Genomic DNA, 13833 nt, shown 5'->3' on the forward strand with positions numbered 1-13833 from the left:
AAAGGGGGATGGGCACTGAATTGGCTTAAATAATTTAGGTGATGGAAAATATAATTAATGGGCAAGGGGGGTCTCATCTAAAGGCCATGAATGATTTAACACCGGTACAGGACAGGAATGACAATTTCAGTGACAGCACGCGACAAACCAGGTCTCCCAATTATACCTGGCATTTTCCTATCTGTCTTCTTTACTGTGCACTTTATTCACACCCTGTCAAATCAATGAGCGGGGAGGCAGAGCGGAATCTACCTCTTAATAGACCTGGTCAAATAAAAAGCATGTGTTATGGGTGTATTGGGGAAGCTGGGCGAAGGCCAGGGTGGTACAGGATCCAAGGAAACAAAATGAATGGTAACTTATGATAGATGTTATCATTTAAATATGTGCCTGAACTGGACTCATCCATTCCAACACCAATTGGGTAGGTAACATTTATATCATGGAGATAACATGTACTCTGCCTATTTTTACAGGGAGATGGTTAGACGATTGAGATACAGTATTTCAGTAAGGCCAGCATTTGAAATTTGACCAGAGCACCATGCGAAACCCCTAACATCCTTCCTTTATGGCTATTGTGGATAAGGGCTTGACTGGACTTGAGCTCCTTAGTTGGGGGTATACATTCAACCCAGTGAAAATTATCTGATGAAGACAGGTTAGTTACACTTACATATAATTGTTTGTACTAATTTATAAAGGGTAAGAAATATTCAACTCAGCATTTCCCCTGAAGACAGTTTTATAAAGATTTTATGACGGATTGGTTCAAGTTGTTGATGCCTACCAATCTGTCATGAATAAGCAGTAGCTATCAGGGTCACTGTCGACTCAGCAACACACCACTGCCTGACTATACAGCTTGTAAATTATGTGTAAAGAAATCAACCACCAGTGTTTCATCAAACACTCAGGCTGATTTGACTTGGCTGGTAACAATGCAAAGTGAGTCTTATTCTGTTCCTCTATGGTAATCCCTCGGTGTAGCTCTTCTGTTCCGCACCACACACATCAAAATGAAACCTCAATAGAGTCAGGGTTTAATTCCTCAAGCTTGTCATCTCCAGATGGGAAACTTTCAAGGCTTTTTTGGGGCTTTTAATTTTAAATGTTTTGCTTGTTTATTTATTAATGTTAAAGCCGGAGATCCTCAGAGGACAGTAGCCAGCTGTTGCGTTTTGGCGTCACTCCACAGAAATGCGGAGGACCGTTATCCTCTTGATCGCATAGCTGTCACTCTCTCTCTCTCTCCTGCTGCCCAAATCAGGAGGTAGAAACTGGCAAAGTGTTACACTTTTTGTCTTCCGTTCCATTCCAGTTTGGTGTGTGCAGTTTGACCTTCAGGTCTTTCTGACTGTACTTTAGGCCTTCATTTTCTCTGTGTCCTCCAGGAGCAATTCACTATATCTTTGGGGAACTTTTTTTTAAAGCCTTTTGATGATATCCAGAGAAAATTGATTGTTGAATTATTAAGTGAGGGCTTACTTGTTCTTATACAAATGTTGGATGAGTTACTTTATTCTCATTCTACTCTGTCTGCATAAAAATGTTTAACATTTTTATGTTTAATCTAGATTGCTTTGCTAATTCATCCTTCAAACATGCCATTGTTGTTTATGGCCATCCCACCATCTTACCAACAATAGAATACCAAATGGCAACATTCAACCCACATCATTCGGCCTAGCTATAGCTAAATGGTTAGTGTTAAAGGTTTATACTTTTTAGTTGATTGGGATATGTAAGCGTTCCACTTCTCTGTCCCTTCATGTTTAAACAATAATACTCTGAGTATACTTGTGTAAAACTGAGCATGAAGACACATATGCACACAACTCCAAAATACCTATTATAACCAGAGGTTGGAATCGGTTCAGGGAACAGAACCGAAAACCGGAAAATGATTAAATTGTTCAAGGAATGGAAACAGAACCGGTAATGAAAGTGATCTGTAGGTGCCTGACTTTTCACCCTGAATTCCATTCTATCGATCGCTACATACATTCAGTATGAATCTGCCATCCTAGAAGTCGTTTGTGTGACCTCAAAATGAGGGGCGTTGTACAAAGCAAATTAATCAGCGATTGGATAGTCTCTAAGAAATCTAACCAATCAGAGTATCAAAGTTGATAACGTCATCATGTAGGCCGGGTCTGGCCCAACCTAGGGCTGTTGCGGTGACCGTATTACCGCCACACCGGCGGTCACGAGTCATGAAGGCAGTCAAATTCCACGTGACCGTTTAGTCACGGTAATTAGGCTTGTCCAAGCTCTGATGCTGCTGATGGTCATTAGTAGGCTACCACACTTGCTAACTGCCTGGTACTCAGCATTCTATTGTCCCTCTAATCACTCTGAAATCAATGCAAATGTTATCGAAAATCTAATCAAACACTTCATGAGAGCCCATGAGCTCATTTTGCGCAACATTTCTATAGGCTATGCAATTGTGCAAGAAAACAGAGAGATGGCCTCTATTAAAAAGAGGAGGATCCCATCAGCTTTCTATAGGCTAGGCTTACTATATTTATTTCTCAACTTTCCTAATATTAAGCGCATTGCTTATCTTTACAACAGGAGTATAGCCTACCTGGCTGGCATGAAAATGAACCACGGGAAAAGCGTCCTCCATTACATACATAATCGCATTTACGGTCACTTTTGATTATGGTGTTTTCCCGCTAATGGAACATTTGCGCTTATAGCCTACTGCCGTGTGCGCATTGCTGTACTTATAATGTGAAGAAATAGCCTAAAAGTTTATCAACATTTTATGCTAAACGTTCTGATCTGTTGCGTCAGCCACATTGCGTAGAAAAAGTGGTTTTTATGCTAGTGGTTGTATTAATCGCATCCCACAACTGTCCCAGACTATGTTTGGAATATTTATTTCTCGCACAGAATAGGTCAACTTTTGTTCTATGGGGGATAGTAGATTGACATAGGCTAGTGCTTTTGCTGTTCGTTAGGCTTACTCATCTTGTTGGCTGATGAAAAGTAAATGTGTACATTTCTTCCAATATCTTCAATATGCACCTCGGAATTGGATAAGGACACACACAGTTGCATCCCTGATGTGTCTGTCTTCACTTGTAGCTTGTGAGAAAGACCCGATCACGTGATGGAGAGCCATGTGAGTGAGAGGTGCTTCGGAGCCGAGCCCGCAGCACTCAGAGAGAAGGGCACAACGCAGCACTCCTGGCCAAGGGCACAACGGCCATTGGCCGCAAAAGGCCAGGATTTTTTTAGGGTGTATTATGGCCACACAAAGGGCAAGCCGCCGTGAAATTCGAGGCATTATCAAGTGCTTGTCAAATTGTGCATAAGAGACTGATGAAGTGTGTACAGTCGTGGTCAAAAGTTGAGAATGACACAAGTATTGGTCTTCACAAAGTTCGCTGCTTCAGTGTTATGCAATATTTTTCTCAGATGTTACTATGGTATACTGAAGTATAATTACAAGCATTCCATAAGTGTCAAAGGCTTTTACTGACAATTACATTAAGTTTATGCAAAGAGTCAATATTTGCAGTGTTGACCCTTCTTTTTCAAGACCTCTGCAATCCGCCCTGGCATGCTGTCAATTAACTTCTGGGCCACATCCTGACTGATGGCAGCCCATTCTAGCATAATCAATGCTTGGAGTTTGTGGTTTTTTGTTTGTGGATCGACCACATATCTCAATGGGATTAAGGTCTGGGGAGTTTCCTGGCCATGGACCCAAAATGTCGATGTTTTGTTCCCCGAGCCACTTAGTTATCACTTTTGCCTTATGGCAAGGTGCTCCATCATGCTGGAAAAGGCATTGGTCGTCACCAAACTGTTCTTGGATGGTTGGGAGAAGTTGCTCTCGGAGGATGTGTTGGTACCATTCTTTATTCATGGCTGTGTTCTTAGGCAAATTTGTGAGTGAGCCCACTCCCTTGGCTGAGAAGCAACCCCACACATGAATGGTCTCAGGATGCTTTACTGTTGGCATGACACAGGACTGATGGTAGCGCTCACCTTGTCTTCTCCGGACAAGGTGTTTTCCGGATGCCTCAAACAATCGGAAAGGGTATTCATCCGAGAAAATGACTTTACCCCAGTCCTCAGCAGTCCAATCCCTGCACCTTTTGCAGAATATCAGTCTGTCCCTGATGTTTTTCCTGGAGAGAAGTGGCTTCTTTGCTGCCCTTCTTGACACCAGGCCATCCTCCAAAAATCTTCGCCTCACTGTGCGTGCAGATGCACTCACACCTGCCTGCTGCCATTCTTGAGCAAGCTCTGCACTGGTGGTGCCCCGATCCCGCAGCTGAATCAACTTTAGGAGACGGTCCTGGCGCTTGCTGGACTTTCTTGGGCGCCCTGACGCCTTCTTCACAACAATTGAACCTCTCTCCTTGAAGTTCTTGATGATTTGATAAATGGTTGATTTAGGTGCAATCTTACTAGCACAAATATCCTTGCCTGTGAAGCCCTTTTTGTGCAAAGCAATGATGACAGCACGTGTTTCCTTGCATGTAACCATGGTTAAGAGAGGAAGAACAATGATTTCAAGCACCACCCTCCTGTTATTCTAACTCAGTCAGCATGACAGAGTGATCTCCAGCCTTGTCCTCGTCAACACTCTCACCTGTGTTAACGAGAGAATCACTGACATGATGGCAGCTGGTCCTTTTGTGGCAGGGCTGAAATGCAGTGGAAATATTTTTTGGGGATGAAGTTCATTTTCATGGCAAAGAGGGACTTTGCAATTAATTGCAATTCATCTGATCACTCTTTATGACATTCTGGAGTATATGCAAATTGCCATCATCAAAACTGAGGCAGCAGACTTTGTGAAAATTAGTATTTGTGTCATTCTCAAAACTTTTGACCACGACTGTACAGCCTGCGCAAAAAAAACAAAGCAGAACTCATGCCTTTCAAGACACTTTTTTCAAATCATCATTAGAGTCGCATCATGCAGCCTTACAATGTATTAAAAATCAAAACATATAGCCCAACCTTTGTACAACAACTAAAGTTACATTAATAACTCTAAATTAAGCATACAGGAGTAACTATTTATTTGTTAACCGCTCAACACAAAAAAGCCGCATGTGCGCACTCCCTCAAATTGTTTGGAGAAAATGTCCTTTCGATTTTATTCCGCTTTGTTCAATTGTATTCTTCATACTATAAAATAATATAAAATAATGCAATGGAATTCTAAGCAAATCTTGTCTGCTAAATGAACTAGTGTAGCCCACAGCCATTTGGCATAGCCAGATCAGGACCTAACATAAGGACAACTCAGAGTATGCTATTCTGTTCTTCTGATTTGGGATGAGTCGGACCGCAGAGTGAAGGAAAAGCATCCAACAAGTGCTCTGCATATGTGGGACCTCCTTCAAGACTGTTGGAAAAGCATTCCAGGTGAAGCTGGTTGAGAGAATGCCAAGAGTGTGCAAAGCTGTTAAGGCAAAGGGTGGCTATTTGAAGAATCTCAAATATAACTGGTATACAGTGGGGGAAAAAAGTATTTAGTCAGCCACCAATTGTGCAAGTTCTCCCACTTAAAAAGATGAGAGAGGCCTGTAATTTTCATCATAGGTACACGTCAACTATGACAGACAAATTGATTAAAAAAAATCCAGAAAATCACATTGTAGGATTTTTAATGAATTTATTTTCAAATTATGGTGGAAAATAAGTATTTGGTCATCTACAAACAAGCAATATTTCTGGCTCTCACAGACCTGTAACTTCTTCTTTAAGAGGCTCCTCTGTCCTCCACTCGTTACCTGTATTAATGGCACCTGTTTTAACTTGTTATCAGTATAAAAGACACCTGTCCACAACCTCAAACAGTCACACTCCAAACTCCACTATGGCCAAGACCAAAGAGCTGTCAAAGGACACCAGAAAAAATTTTTGTAGACCTGCACCAGGCTGGGAAGACTGAATCTGCAATAGGTAAGCAGCTTGGTTTGAAGAAATCAACTGTGGGAACAATTATTAGGAAATGGAAGACATACAAGACCACTGATAATCTCCCTCGATCTGGGGCTCCACGCAAGATCTCACCCTGTGGGGTCAAAATTATCACAAGAACGGTGAGCAAAAATCCCAGAACCACACGGGGGGACCTAGTGAATGACCTGCAGAGAGCTGGTACCAAAGTAACAAAGCCTACCATCAGTAACACACTACGCCGCCAGGGACTCAAATCCCGCAGTGCCAGACGTGTCCCCCTGCTTAAGCCAGTACATGTCCAGGCCCGTCTGAAGTTTGCTAGAGTGCATTTGGATGATCCAGAAGAGGATTGGGAGAATGTCATATGGTCAGATGAAACCAAAATAGAACTTTTGGGTAAAAACTCAACTCAGTCGTGTTTGGAGGACAAAGAATGCTGAGTTGCATCCAAAGAACACCATACCTACTGTGAAGCATGGGGGTGGAAACATCGTGCTTTGGGGCTGTTTTTCTGCAAAGGGACCAGGACGACTGATCCGTGTAAAGGAAAGAATGAATGGGGCCATGTATCGTGAGATTTTGAGTGAAAACCTCCTTCCATCAGCAAGGGCATTGAAGATGAAACGTGGCTGGGTCTTTCAGCATGACAATGATCCCAAACACACCGCCCGGGCAATGAAGGAGTGGCTTCGTAAGAAGCATTTCAAGGTCCTGGAGTGGCCTAGCCAGTCTCCAGATCTCAACCCCATAGAAAATCTTTGGAGGGAGTTGAAAGTCTGTGTTGCCCAGCGACAGCCCCAAAACATCACTGCTCTAGAGGAGATCTGCATGGAGGAATGGGCCAAAATACCAGCAACAGTGTGTGAAAACCTTGTGAAGACTTACAGAAAACATTTGACCTGTGTCATTGCCAACAAAGGGTATATAACAAAGTATTGAGAAACTTTTGTTATTGACCAAATACTTATTTTCCACCATAATTTGCAAATAAATTCATTAAAAATCCTACAATGTGATTTTCTGGAATTTCTTTTCTCATGTTGTCTGTCATAGTTGACGTGTACCTATGATGAAAATTACAGGCCTCTCTCATCTTTTTAAGTGGGAGAACTTGCACAATTGGTGGCTGACTAAATACTTTTTTTCCCCACTGTACTTTTTTATTTATCAAATTGTCTTTAACCAATTATGGTCTTTAATGCAGGGACGACAGACAAGTTCCTTACTTTTTCCCCCTTCCACTTTCCTCTTCCATTTTTGCGGTAATGCTGCAATTATTTGGTTGTAATTTTGGGTAGAGCAGACATTTCCATATGTTTTTGTTAACTGCATGTGCGACATAACTCCACCAGTCCTAACTATGATATAATTTACAAAGATTATACCTTTTTTTTTTTTTTTTTTATAATTTTTTTTATCAATTAGTATATTTGAGTTTAACCACAATATTTGTTGCATTATTTGTTCTGTCGTTTCTGGAGGATTAAATTGAAATTGCAACCAACTTTCTATGGCTTGTTTTAGAAATAGTGATATTTGGGAGATGATTTCCTTTTCAAATAACTTAAAGTGATAGGTTGTAATCTGAATAAAGGGAAAAAGGCCATTCTTGAACATGGGGTGAGACAATCTTATTAATTTGCTAGAGAACCAGTTCGGATTTAATTATAACTTTTGTATGACTGAAGCTTTTAGTGATAGGTCTAATGCTTTAATATTGAATCATTCCTGTCCTCCGAATTCATATTCATTATATCAATAGGCACACATTAATTGAAATGCATTCCAGTGGCTTGCGAAAATATTCAACCCCTTGGTATTTTTTCCTATTTTGTTGCCTTACAACCTGGAATTAAAATAGATTTGTGGGGGGTTTGTATAATTTCATTTACACAACATGCCTACCACTTTGAAAATACAAAATATTTTTTATTGTGAAACAAACAAGTAATAAGACAAAAAAACAGAAAACCTGAGCGTGCATAACTACAGTGAGGGAAAAAAGTATTTGATACCCTGCTGATTTTGTAAGTTTGCCCACTGACAAAGACATGATCAGTCTGTAATTTTAATGGTAGGTTCATTTGAACAGTGAGAGACAGAATAACAACAACAAAATCCAGAAAAATGCATGTCAAAAAAGTTATAAATTGATTTGCATTTTAATTAGGGAAATAAGTATTTGACCCCTCTGCAAAACATTACTTAGTACTTGGTGGCAAAACCCTTGTTGGCAATCACAGAGGTCAGACGTTTCTTGTAGTTGGCCACCAGGTTTGCACACATCTCAGGAGGGATTTTGTTCCACTCCTCTTTGCAGATCTTCTCCAAGTCATTAAGGTTTCGAGGCTGACGTTTGGCAACTCGAACCTTCAGCTCCCTCCACAGAATTACTATGGGATTAAGGTCTGGAGACTGGCTAGGCCACTCCAGGACCTTAATGTGCTTCTTCTTGAGCCACTCCTTTGTTGCCTTGGCCGTGTGTTTTGGGTCATGCTGGAATACCCATCCACGACCCATTTTCAATGCCCTGGCTGAGGGAAGGAGGTTCTCACCCAAGATTTGACGGCCCATCGTCCCTTTGATGCGGTGAAGTTGTCCTGTCCCCTTAGCAGAAAAACACCCCCAAAGCATAATGTTTCCACCTCCATGTTTGACGGTGGGGATGGTGTTCTTGGGGTCATAGGCAGCATTCCTCCTCCTCCAAACATGGTGAGTTGAGTTGATGCCAAAGAGCTTGATTTTGGTCTCATCTGACCACAACACTTTCACCCAGTTCTCCTCTGAATCATTCAGATGTTCATTGGCAAACTTCAGACGGGCCTGTATATGTGCTTTCTTGAGCAGTGGGACCTTGCGGGTGCTGCAGGATTTCAGTCCTTCACGGTGTAGTGTGTTACCAATTGTTTTCTTGGTGACTATGGTCCCAGCTGCCTTGAGATCATTGACAAGATCCTCCCGTGTAGTTCTGGGCTGATTCCTCACCGTTCTCATGATCATTGCCCCCCCCCCCCGAGGTGAGATCTTGAATGGAGCCCCAGGCCAAGGGAGATTGACAGTTCTTTTGTGTTTCTTCCATTTGCGAATAATCGCACCAACTTTTGTCACCTTCTCACCAAGCTGCTTGGCGATGGTCTTGTAGCCCATTCCAGCCTTGTGTAGGTCTACAATCTTGTCCCTGACATCCTTGGAGAGCTATTTGGTCTTGGCCATGGTGGAAAGTTTGGAATCTGATTAATTGATTGCTTCTGTGGACAGGTGTCCTTTATACAGGTAACAAACTGAGATTAGGAGCACTCCCTTTAAGAGTGTGCTCCTAATCTCAGCTCGTTACCTGTATAAAAGACACCTGGGAGCCAGACATTTTTCTGATTGAGAGTGGGTCAAATACTTATTTCCCTCATTAAAATGCAAATCAATTTATAACATTTTTGACATGCGTTTTTCTGGATTTTTGTTGTTGTTATTCTATCTCTCACTGTTCAAATAAAACTACCATTAAAATTATAGACTGATCATTTCTTTGTCAGTGGGCAAACGTATAAAATCAGCGGGGGATCAAATACTTTTTTCCCCTCACTGTATTAAACCCCCCCCCCCAAAGTCAATACTTTGTAGAGTCACCTTTAGCAGCGATTACAGCTGCAAGTCTCTTGGGGTATGTCTCTATAAGCTAGCCACTGGGATTGTTGCCCAAAACTGCTCCAGCTCCTTCAAGTTGGATGGGTTCCGCTGGTGTACAGCAATCTTTAAGTCATACCACAGATTCTCAATTGGATTGAGGTCTGGGCTTTGACTAGGCCATTCAAAGACATTTAAATGTTTCCCCTTAAACCACTCAAGTGTTGCTTTAGCAGTATGCTTAGGGTCATTGTCCTGCTGGAAGGTGAACCCCCGTCCCAGTCTCAAATCTCTGGAAGACTGAAACAGGTTTCCCTCAAGAATTTCCCTCTATTTAGCGCCATCCGTCATTCCTTCAATTCTGACCAGTTTCCCAGTCCCTGCCGATGAAAAACATCCCCCACAGCATGCTGCCACCACCATGCTTCACTGTGGAGATGGTATTCTCAGGGTGATGAGAGTTGTTGGGTTTGCGCCAGACATAGCGTTTTCCTTGATGGCCAAAAAGCTCAATTTTTGTCTCATCTGACCAGAGTACCTTCTTCCATATGTTTGGGGAGTATCCCACATGCCTTTTGGCGAACACCAAACGTGTTTGCTTATTTTTTTATTTAAGCAATGGCTTTTTTTCTGGCCACTCTTCCGTAAAGCCCAGCTCTGTGGAGTGTATGGCTTAAAGTGGTCCTATGGACAGACACTCCAATCTCCGCTGTGGAGCTTTGCAGCTCCTTCAGAGTTATCTTTGGTCTCTGAGATTATGTGTCACTTAAATAAAGTCCACCTGTGTGCAATCTAACTAATTATGTGACTTCTGAAGGTAATTGGTTGCACCATATCTTATTTAGGGGCTTCATAGCAAAGGGGGTGAATACATATGCAAGCACCACTTTTTTGTTATTTATTTGTTTAGAATTTTTGGAAACAAGTAATTTTTTTCATTTCACTTCACCAATTTGGACTATTTTGTGTATGTTCATTACATGAAATCCAAATAAAAATCCATTTAAATTACAGGTTGTAATGCAACAAAATAGGAAAAACGCCAAGGGGGATGAATACTTTTGCAAGGCACTGTACTTCATGAAGCTGGTTGAGAGAATGCCAAGAGTGTGCAATGCTGTCATCAAGGCAAATATTTTGATTTGTTTAAAACTTTTGTTTACTACATGATTCCATGTGTTATTTCATAGTTTTGATGTCTTCACTATTATTCTACAATGTAGAAAATAGTAAAAAATTAAGAAAAACCCTTGAATGAGTAGGTGTTCTAAAACTTTTGATCGTTAGTGTAGATGTTCCAAAGGTCTGCATCAGTGGCTTGTAGGCTATGTGTGGAAGCCAGGAGATGCTAAATGTGTTTATGTTAATTAAAAGGTCAATTACCGTGAGACCGACAGTTATTTGCTTGACAATCACCGGCTGATGAAATTCCATGACCGCCACAGCCCTAACCCTACCAATCGGTTTCTGGGACCAATCAGAATGGTCAGAATGTGTTAGCATTCTAGATATCATAGGGGAGGGAGGCAAATCCAGACTCATCGTGGAGAAGAAACGTCAGTTTGGCCGGAGTGATGTGGCTGGGTAGCCAGGAAAGATCTGTAGTCTTCCGGAACATAACCGTTATTTTCTAATCTTCAGAACCGGTTAATAATGTTATTTTTTGTTCCTAATGTCTAGTATATCATTCTGAGAAGTTATAATGCTAGTAATAGCCTAAACACATTCAAGTTCACGTCCAGTTCGCAACACATCACTGCACTCTATACTCCTCTGTAAACTGGTCATCTCTGTATACCCGTCGCAAGACCCACTGGTTGATGCTTATTTACAAAACCCTCTTAGGCCTCACTCCCCCCCTATCTGAGATACCTAATGCAGCCCTCATCCTCCACGTACAACACCCGTTCTGCCAGTCACATTCTGTTAAAGGTCCTCAAAGCACACACATCCCTATGTCGCTCCTCTTTCCAGTTCGCTGCAGGTAGCGACTGGAACGAGCTGCAAAAAACACTCAAACTGGACAGTTTTATCTCCATCTCTTCATTCAAAGACTCAATCATGGACACTCTTACTGACAGTTGTGGCTGCTTCGCGTGATATATTGTTGTCTCTACCTTCTTGCCCTTTGTGCTGTTGTCTGTGCCCAATAATGTTTGTACCATGTCTTGTACTGCTACCATGTTGTGCTGCTGCCATGTTGTGTTGCTACCATGTTGTATTCATGTTGGGTTGCTACCTTGCTGTGTTGTCGTGTGTTGCTGCCATGCTATGTTGTTGTCTTAGGTCTCTCTTTATGTAGTGTTGTGTTGTCTCTCTTGTTGTGATGTGTGTTTGGACCTATATTTATATATAGGAGGCCTTTTATCTTTGGTAGTAAATAAGAATTTGTTCTTAACTGACTTGCCTAGTTAAATAAAGGTTAAAGAAATAAAAAAGAAATAAAAAATGTAATGATATTCAGCGCTTCAAGCCAAGCCCCCTCCATGTTTACCCCTAACTCTCGCTCTCTCCCCACCGGTGAAATTTCATTTGCATCTCGCGCCTGTACTTATCTGACCAATCAAACATGTGAACAACTAGCTTACGTATTCCATAGCAAGCTTCTCTATTTGTGCTAATTGGTGAAGTAAATTAAGGAGCTATTTTTGTAAAAAGCTATGTTGATTTCATAGGTTTAAGAAAAGATGAACCGGTTCAGAACTTTATTTTCTGGTTGGAACACTGGAACAGAATGAAAGAAATAGGGGTTATGTTCGAAACGAAACCATTGGAAAATAATTTCGGTTCCAACCCGATTATAACCCTTTCTCTTTTTCAGAGAGGCCTCTGACAAGGAGAAACAAACATTATGGGATAATGGAAGTAGAAGTGATCCAAGAAGGAATAGGTGTATCAGGCATTCTTAGACTAAATCAGCTGAACTGTTGACTTTTAGTGTAGGATTAATTGTGTGCTCATCTGTCTAGCTCCTCATACACACGCACACACGCACACCTCTCTGTCTCACCTGTCCATTCTTTTTTAGGTCGGCCCACATGCTGGTCCCATCTCCGCCCCTCATCAGGACATGGTAGGTGAAGAAGTAGATGCCAGGTAGGGGGCAGGTGAACTTGCCAGTACTGGGTTCATAGTAGTTCCCTACATTGGTCACCACGTCGTCAAACCTCAACACCTCACTCCCTTCATGCTGTTTGCGGAGGCCTGCGTAGAAGGCGATCTTGGGGCTGTAGAAGGAGGGGACGTAGCCCCCTGGGCCAGGGCCAGGGGGACCAGGGGGGCCTGGCTTGCCTGGTTCTCCTTGGGGACCTCTGGGGCCTGGGGGGCCAGGGAGTCCAGGGCTCCCACGAAACCCAGACTTGCCCCTTCTCCCTGTGAAGTCTGGGGGTTGGGGGGAGACAGCGGTCAGCTCATGGCTGCCCTGTGGGGGGGTGAAAGAGTCGCACACCATCTTGCAGCTGCCGAGCATCTCATAATGGGTGCTCCCGCCTCCAGACGCTCCCCCTTTGGTGGTGTGAACCAATAAGGGGATGGCGACCAGCAGCACCAGCACCATGGCCACGCCCACTCCTGCCCCGATGACACGTCTCCTACGGCTGAGCCGGGAGGCGGCCAGCGTGAGGAAGTCCTCCTCCCCCTTGGCCGGAATGGTGGTGCCGGCCAGAATGAACTCTGGGAAAACCGGGACTAGGGGGAGAGATGGTGAGAGAGGGGATAAGGGGGAAAGGGGATGGGACAGAGAGGTTCTACACAGGGAGTGGGGGGGTGAGGTAGTTTGGTAAAATTAAGGGAAATAAGAGGTAAATGAGGGAGAGTGAAAAGGTAGGATGGTTGTGAGGAAAGACTAGAAATACAGGAGATTTCAATGTAAAGACAGGAATGAGATGCTATAGGACACTGAAGGAACAGCAAAGCTCAATGTCGCAAAGTCAGGAGTCATTGAAGTCAAATGTCAGGAGGAGAATACAAAACATGTTTTTTCATTCCATTAATTTTTAAAAATGTTTTTCTAGGTTTATCCTCTAATTTCTCAACAATTTTTTCTTCACATTTATTTTTTAAGGTAAAACGTTTAATCCGCAAAGCAATATTTATTCACTTTCTTCATCCTTCTTTTCAGTAAAGATCTCACTGATATCAAATGTAGTATGTTATTATCTTTTAGAGGGCTAGAGGTGAAACCAGCCAGTTGAGTGTGGACACCTTCTCAGTGCTCAGTGTTACAGAAATGGGTTGAATCTGACTAAGTCACACATCCAGTTCTTTGGA

General features: G+C 42.4%; 1 protein-coding gene across 1 annotated transcript in view; it reads right to left on the reverse strand.

Moving 5' to 3' along the window:
- Nucleotides 1-13322, reverse strand: part of LOC121577625 (complement C1q-like protein 4) — a 31562-nt gene extending 18240 nt beyond the window's left edge. Inside the window, exon 1 of the mRNA XM_041891370.2 lies at nt 12575-13322. Coding sequence (XP_041747304.1) covers nt 12575-13120 — 546 coding nt within the window. The 5' untranslated portion in view covers nt 13121-13322. The remainder of the gene's footprint in view (nt 1-12574) is intronic.
- Nucleotides 13323-13833: the final 511 nt, after the last annotated feature.

Source organism: Coregonus clupeaformis, chromosome 12 (assembly GCF_020615455.1).
Source record: "Coregonus clupeaformis isolate EN_2021a chromosome 12, ASM2061545v1, whole genome shotgun sequence".
In the NCBI taxonomy this organism is placed as follows: domain Eukaryota; kingdom Metazoa; phylum Chordata; class Actinopteri; order Salmoniformes; family Salmonidae; genus Coregonus; species Coregonus clupeaformis.